We start from the raw sequence: 7880 nt of genomic DNA, 5'->3' as shown, positions 1-7880 counted from the left end.
AAAAGGACAGAATGAGCAAAACGTGCAACGGGTCCTTTTTGAGGAGAGTTTGGTAGCGAATTTATATTTTATGTAATTTTTTAATAAAATGTATTATTTTATAGGCCTATTTATTATGAGTCTTCTCAAAAGTGCCTCATTGTAGGCATACAATACAATAAAGCTTATTCAACATTTTATGAAAATATAATATAAATCATTAGAATCATTCTTTCAATTGTATATTAGTGATATCCTGCATACTACTGCAAGTTAGTTTAAAACTTTTATTATTATTGCTGACCGGTCTGTCTGGAGGAACTTGTTTTGCCAGTTTACTAAGATTACATATATGGTTAACGGATTTTTCGTAACCACTGCCAACCCGGAGGTGTTAGTTTGATTATTTAAAACGGATTGAGAAAATAGGGAACCAGATATAAAGACTTGCATTGAACCATTATGGTGCTCCTTTTATTTGACAGCTACTCCACGTGTTCGGTTTGTTGATGTTTTGTGTGGAGCACGTTGTCCCCCAGGTTTCCTTTTCATTGGCTAAAGAAATTCAAAACTCCTCCCACAGGCGGTGCTGCAGAAAATGACATTCTACGTTTCATCCAAAAACAAGTAAATTAGCGAGATAAGGTTATTATTTCAATTATATTCTCGGGACGCGTTGTTCCTGGAAGTCTTCGGAGCCTTTTAAATTTAACCGGAAAGCAGGGAAATAACATTTCGCCCCCTAAACTCGTTCTGATATATGCTCAACACTCAAAATACTATGTAGAAACGCACAATGTCCACTTAATCCGTGCACAATTAACGCTCTAAATCATATTGGCAAAGATTGAATTGGGTGTACATTAACAAGGAAGGTTTCAATCGTTATATAGCTTGCATTTAGCGTTCGCGGAATATGAATTTGAACATTTTAGCGCGTTTAAATCAACCGGGAACACACATGCGCACTCGCGGGGCGCAGCGACGATATAAGGATTGGCGCCGGCGCGCCAGCTGATCTATTCATTCATTCTTCGCTCCTGAGGTAAGACGCCTCGACTGAAACTCGATTTTATGCTCTAAAATGCCTTTTTCAGAAAACAACTATGGATTCATTACATATTTAAACACCGTGTCGATCTATCCAATCAAACGAAACCTGTGGATTTAATGACAATAATCCAAATACTACCGTTCACAATAACTTACTTCCAGCTGTTATCACTTCATCAGATGTTTTATTTTGTGGATTGGTCAGACGATATACTGGTTAAGTTGGGTTTCAGCAGTGGTTTGTGTGCATGCAGGCTTTGAGTATTTGTTGGAATGGGTTTTGTTCAAACGTAGCCTAGTTTGCTATGTTAGCTGCCCCCAGCTCATAACTAGGGGGTTGCAGGCTAAGCTAGCTTTCTTTATGTACTCTTGGTAGTAGTAAGCCAAAGTGTCTCAAACGTATCACTGTTCAAAAGATATTTTATGGGACCTGCAGGCTATTTGCATTGTGATCTATATTGTGTTATTTCCAGTATGGATCACTTAGATAGACATAGGTGAGCTGAACGCAGGCAAGAAGAACAAGGCAGGGCTGAAATCCTCCCGCTTTGCTCGCGAATTGGCGCGTGTTTAAGTTTCGAAAACCTAAAGTAGTTTTAATATGAACATATTTACCAACGTAAGTCATTGCTGAGTTGGTAAGATCTTCATCTGTTATAATATCTAATAGAAAGGGCGATCAATTTAGAACAATTGCTCGTATTTTTAGGCGCAAAATGGGAAACAACTACCAACCCCCATCTTGTCTGGCGACCACTAGTTGGTCAAAGTATTAAGTACCCTACTTAGTTTAGATCTTACATGCAAAATAAGGATTTACTGCTGGATTATTACAGGCAATCTTGGCCTATTAACCTATCGTAATCTAAATCTGTCTCCTAAAATTGTATACATTGAGGCTGTTTTTTCTAGCAATAGCTTTTCTAAATTGTCCTCTCCCTCCTCTTTTCAGTGGACCAACAACTACAACAATCACAATGTCTAGACGCAGGTACAGTACCTTTTGTTTTTGTTAATGCCATTGTTATAACCATATTACATATATACAACCACGGAATAATATAGCTTTATATCTACTTATTTGATATTAATTATTATTTGTTTCACTGTAGTGGTCGCCTCACATTGCAAGCCAGGGACGAAAACGCACAGGAACAGAGCACCGCGGTTACATTAAGGAAAAGGAAATCTGAGGTTTGTACCATCGGGATATTTAAATTTCCACATTTAACGTGGCATTGCGTTTTCATAAATGTCCTGGGCAACAGGAGTCGTTTATGCACTTAATTCAAGTTTGCTCATTGGCTATGTTTATCTCCCTCTCTAGCCTTCAAACAAGAAGAAGCTTCAACCTGCTGCTAAGAAACAAAGTTATGAAATACAGGTTGGTGTCATCCTTTCTTTCCTCTATACTAGCGTCGTTATCGTCATTTTTAGGCTAGACGAGCTATTGTAATGTGTGCAGAGAATGTGATAAGTAGTAGTTGGGTGTGTGCTTTTGTTCAGTTATCATCTGTTTCACGGCGCGCGCGCTTGACCCAGCCCCGCGGTATGGTGGCTCTCGGCTAATGGCTTCATCTGTGTGCAGTGCACGCTTAACTTATTCTGATAGTTTGAGAGTTGACGTTTGAGAAATCGATATGGTCAACTATTGTGATGTGTGACGTGTACGTAAATGTAAACGTGTGCTAGCACAGTCAAGTTTACGGCCTAGGTTGCTATATTATGCGTAGCTGGGTTTGTGTATGCTACATTGTGTGCATTTCAAAGCTAGCTTTATTTGTTTCTACATTTTGAATATGGCGAATATTTGGTTATTTTTATTTTGTAGTACCAATGTAAAGTCAATGTTATACACGTGTAATTCCTAGAATGAAAACTTTGTTTTGCAGTTTTGTTATGTAGTCCATGTATTAAGAGTTATTTTTTAATTTACATTTTCAAGAATTGTTGGTCGGAAGAGGGCAGCAGTCCCTGCATCCTCATCGAGACGCCACACAAGGAGATGGAGGAACCGGCCGACCGGTCGGCTTTCAAACAGTACCGCTTCCAGAACCTTTTCATCAACCCTTCGCCTATACCCTGTCTGAGGTGGGTGTTGTGTATTAGTGACTGCGGGACATTGTATACAGCAATGTGTTTCAATGTAATTCTTACAGTGGTAAACATCTTTTTATCCATATCCTAACCCTTGGTGGTGTTTTTAAACTGCTTCTGACATTAAGCGGTGATTATAACTTGCAAAAAATCATACAGTATACTAAGAAACTGGCACGCTGTGGAACAAATTGAATACAAATGTATCATGGATATATAACTCTTTTCAGTTGGGCCAGCTCGGACGACGTGTGGATCAAGATGCTCAACAAAGAGCTGAAGTATGTCCACGACAAGAGCTACCTCGAGCAGCACCCCAAGATGCAGCCAAAGATGAGGGCCATTTTGCTAGACTGGCTATTTGAGGTGGGTGGCTGACTTCTGCACAGAAACAGAAAAAAACTAAACTATGGATGGTAGAAAGAGCAAGTCAGGTTACTGCCTGGTTTTAAATTAAGGTTGTATGATGGACATGACAACATTTGGAAATGTCTAGCCTGGGAATGTTTACTTTTTTACTTTGGGACGATTTACATTAATTTATAGTATAATTTAGGTTTTTATGTCTATTATGATTGATTGGTTGCAAATTTTTCAAATTATGGTTAGGCAGGTATAGTGGTTTGAATTCTGTGTTTATTCATACACACTAAAATGTCCAGGCATATATCTTCATGCTTACATTTGTATTTGTAGCATACAAATGTAAAACCCTGAAAAAGGTATTTCACTGTTTGTCAAAATGGTGTGAATGGTTACAAAATGGCTGATGCTGCTCTTTTAGCTGATCTATATGTTTTTTGTTTGCGTAGGTGAGCGAGGTGTACTGTCTACACCGGCAGACGGCCTACTTGGCCCAGGACTTCTTTGACCGCTTCATGCTCACACAAGCCGACGTCAACAAGGAGTACCTTCAGCTAATAGGCATCACTGCACTCTTCATCGCCTCCAAGATTGAGGTAATTCACGGTTCTTTAGCACAGCACAATTACGGTATAAACTTCATAATAAAGCGTTTTTTAACAAACACATTGTACATATCTATTGTTGCACGTTTCAATTTTGTTGAATGGGAAAGGATATCTAATGGCAAGAAGGAACTCAAAATAGGGAACCAAAAGCACATTGTTTCACTTTGAGAATGGTTTCAGAACAAACATTATAAAATCCCCTTTTATATGACCTGTTTTTAATTTTTACTTTTTACCACGATAACTTATTTCCATTAATAAGTGTGCTTTAACTAGCCAGTTAAATGGGTAAATCACATATAGCGCCACCTTTATGCATGTAATCACGTGTCTCCAGCAGAGTTGATTGACCAAATTCTATCCAGCACATCCTCCCTTCTTAAAGAAGAATGATAATATTATATTAGTCTATTAATATATATCTTACTATTTTCCTCTTGCAGGAGATCTACCCTCCCAAGGTGCATGAGTTTGCCTACGTAACGGACGGAGCTTGTGACATGTGGGACATTCAGCGAACGGAGCTCATCGTACTAAAGGTAGGGGACACATGTATTATTGTATGTATTTTGTGTTACATGTAGTATGAACTCATATTTTAGATGCATTGGCACCCACTTCGACCTCTCATTCTGAAAGTTCTTCTCCTCTGCAGGCGTTGGACTGGAAGCTGTGTCCAGAGACGCCCATCACCTGGCTGAAGCTCTACTCCCAGGTGGAGGCCCAGAAGAGCGATGAGAACTTCCTTGTGCCCCAGTTCTCTCAGGACACCTACATACAGATGACACAGGTAATGGCCACGCACTGACAAGATGGCTGAACGGTTCTCTAATGTGTGAAATCAAGAGATGGTTTGCGTTTATTATCGCAGACTATTATTATCGCAGCCACAATAAATTGGTTCTGTGCCTGCATTTCTCATGAACTGGAATATTAGCTAGACCAGTCAGTATCTATAAAGCAACTGATTTCTGTTGTTTCATTTGATCTCTCATATATAATAACTGAATTATGCTCATGTTGTCTGAAAGACTGCCCCAAACCTTTGATGACACAGATTATATTGCATGAATATGCACTCCCCTGTGGCTAGGGTCGGCTGCAATTCTTATTTTAACCAATGCAACCGAACCAACAACGTATCTCTAACCAAAACGTATCCAACTTGCTAATTTATAACCACACTTAATATAACCTTAATTTATTATTTATAACTGCGTCCAGATCTGGAAAATTGTTAACCCTACTTGTGGCACAATATATAGACAGGACAAATAGTGACTTTTCTATATAAATAAAACATACTTTGAATAAACTGAATAGATATAGCATCTTAATGTGTTCTTGTAGCTGTGCTGATCTCAACCTAGTCTGTTGTCTTGTGCAGCTGTTGGACCTGTGCCTCATGGACATCAGCTCTCTGGACTTCTCCTACAGTATCCTGGCAGCTGCTGCCTTCTACCACTTCTCCGACTTCAGTGTGGTCCACAAAGTATCAGGTAATGGTTTATCTCACTTGGGTTTATTCATACCGTTGGTCTGGTGTGACCAGAAGAGTTTTTATTTTTTCTGTCAACCATTCCATTTCAAATAGACTGCAACCCATTTTATTGTAGTTCTAAGTGTTGTAATTGAACAGTTTATTAATGCTTTATCTGATGGCTATATCTATTTGATTCATGCCGTCTTCATAAAATGTCGTTTTAAATGATCGACTGTAAATGATCAAGAGCTGTTTGTGCAGTTGGAAGACTTTAAACCATTACGCAGACTCGCTTAACATAAACCCATCCGGTCCCTGCAGGTCTGTCGTGGGACAACGTGCACCCGTGTGTGAGCTGGATGCGTCCCTTCATGGACACGCTGCGAGAGCTGCCAAAAGCCGAGCTCAAAACCTTTACCAAAGTCAAGTCCGACGACCGGCACAACATCCAGACTCACGTCGATTACCTCGATCTCCTGGTAAGACCTCCGCTAAAACGCTTTCAACTTGTAACCACTCCCGTATGCAGGTCCAAAGGTGGCCAACCGTTTTAATTGGACAATTTAGAATCGTCAGAATGCATTTTGTTGTGGAAAGGGTGTGACTGTTACATGTGCTTGGTATGTCTGACCATGATCATCTCTTCTTGCAGAAAGACGCCCAGGAGAGACAGATCGACACCACAGACTGCCACCAGTCGCCCGTCTCCATAGATCTCCTCTTGACCCCACCCAGCAGCACAGAGAAACCAACCAATCCCTGAATTCGTTATACAGTACGACTAGAGGCTAGATTGCACGATTCAATTAGAGAGACAGCCCCTTCTCTCATTCGCATTGAGGGCATTTAGCAGATGCTAAATTCTCACAAAGACCAAAAGGATAAATTCTGGTTGCATATGAGCTGTGTAATGTGTGGGTAATACATTTATACCTGCCTTCTAAATTCACTATTTTTTCACTTCTTTATATGATTATACTTCAGATGGGCCTATGGATAAACCATATTTGACCCTTTGACCGACAGTTATTATTGTTAATTTGCCTGCCTCATGGCAGCTGAGCCGATTATTATCCACAAACTGCAAAATACAAGCGCGGAAAGCGGCCAAGGACAAATACTTATTGCCCGGCTTTGAATGGCATGAAAGAAAACAACTGTATTGCCACTGGAGCCCATTAGTGTGAATGGAGAAGGTTACTGCTCAAATCCTTTTCAGTGCCAATGCGGCAGGCCATGGTGTCAGTTCAGTTCAGACATTTTCAGTTTGAAAGTTTGAAATTGCAGTGGTTCTTTCACCGCTGCACAGTTCAAGGACTCAACCGGTGCCGTTTTGCTTTGGTGAAATGAGTTTGTTGAGGACTTGATGGTATGAACTAAATGATTCAGAGACTACTCTGAAATGAAAAGCTAAATCCTAGAATGCCTGGGCTTTCAAATGGCTTGTCACCAAATGCAGTGAATGTTATTTAGTGATTACTGCTGCTGACCTGAAGCGAGGGTGAGGTTTAACTTATTTTGGGACAGAAATAACTTTCTAGAATAGGTGTGTTGTGAGTCTTACCTGCTCATCCAAATACAAAAGTTTGGTGCTGAGAATTTCATTTTTAATGTTGCAACGTGGGTTGCATTCCTGTGAAACTTGACCTGCATAGCCTTACAACAGTGCAGAATATTCTGTTTTGTCTAGGGTTTGTATTCATTCTTGTATTTATTTTTATAAGCCTTTGTATTGTACAATGTCATGTTCATATGTAAAGAGAAATAATACGGCAACAAATGAATTAATTTTTGTTTCTTTCCTAATCATTGCCAAAGGCAAACACTATTTATGATTCCCTTGTAGTTGGCGCCACATGATGTGTGTGAAGATCAGACATACGTTTGAATAGTTTAGGTGTTAAAATGTCCGCCTTGGCGAGCCAGTTCAAGGTGCCTTAAACATGCTGAATCCCACTTGGTTGAAGCTCGGCCAGCTGGCCAGACCCCCCTTGACTGGAGTCTGCAAACCCTGTATGGACTGCAGTGAACAAAGAACAATGTCAACTGTATGTAGACTACAAATTGTGTATTTGTAAATACAGTAATTATTTTTGCTCAACATTTGTCGTATTTTAATGAAATAAAATATAAATTGAACAAACTATCTGGCTCAAAGACAGGTTTTTTAAGGTTGGGTTTGCACAAAGGAAAGTGGCTCGCATAATTTAAAAGGATGAGTTTCAGTGTGTTCCTGTGCTGCTTAAACCTACTGCCCACAGAATCAGGTTTCGGCCTTTAGATGGTGTTAAAGAGGG

General features: G+C 39.8%; 1 protein-coding gene across 1 annotated transcript; it reads left to right on the top strand.

The window, feature by feature from the left end:
• Positions 1–954: 954 nt before the first annotated feature.
• On the top strand, positions 955–7727 carry ccne2 (cyclin E2). Its single transcript, XM_060065207.1, has 12 exons — positions 955–1024; positions 1985–2023; positions 2145–2226; positions 2360–2416; positions 2978–3123; positions 3360–3495; positions 3942–4088; positions 4544–4639; positions 4756–4890; positions 5488–5599; positions 5905–6062; positions 6236–7727. Exons 2-12 carry the CDS (start codon positions 2010–2012, stop codon positions 6344–6346), a joined length of 1194 nt encoding a protein of 397 aa, XP_059921190.1. The 5' UTR covers positions 955–1024; positions 1985–2009; the 3' UTR covers positions 6347–7727.
• Positions 7728–7880: the final 153 nt, after the last annotated feature.

Source organism: Gadus macrocephalus, chromosome 11 (assembly GCF_031168955.1).
Source record: "Gadus macrocephalus chromosome 11, ASM3116895v1".
NCBI classification, from domain to species: Eukaryota; Metazoa; Chordata; class Actinopteri; order Gadiformes; family Gadidae; genus Gadus; species Gadus macrocephalus.
This window is presented reverse-complemented; position numbering and strand designations above follow the sequence as displayed.

Excerpts from the sequence above, each read along its gene's own strand:
- ccne2 (XM_060065207.1), top strand. Across the intron at positions 2,227-2,359 it reads TAAGGAAAAGGAAATCTGAG|CCTTCAAACAAGAAGAAGCT; the intron begins GTTTGTACCATC and ends CTCCCTCTCTAG. Across the intron at positions 3,124-3,359 it reads TCGCCTATACCCTGTCTGAG|TTGGGCCAGCTCGGACGACG; the intron begins GTGGGTGTTGTG and ends AACTCTTTTCAG.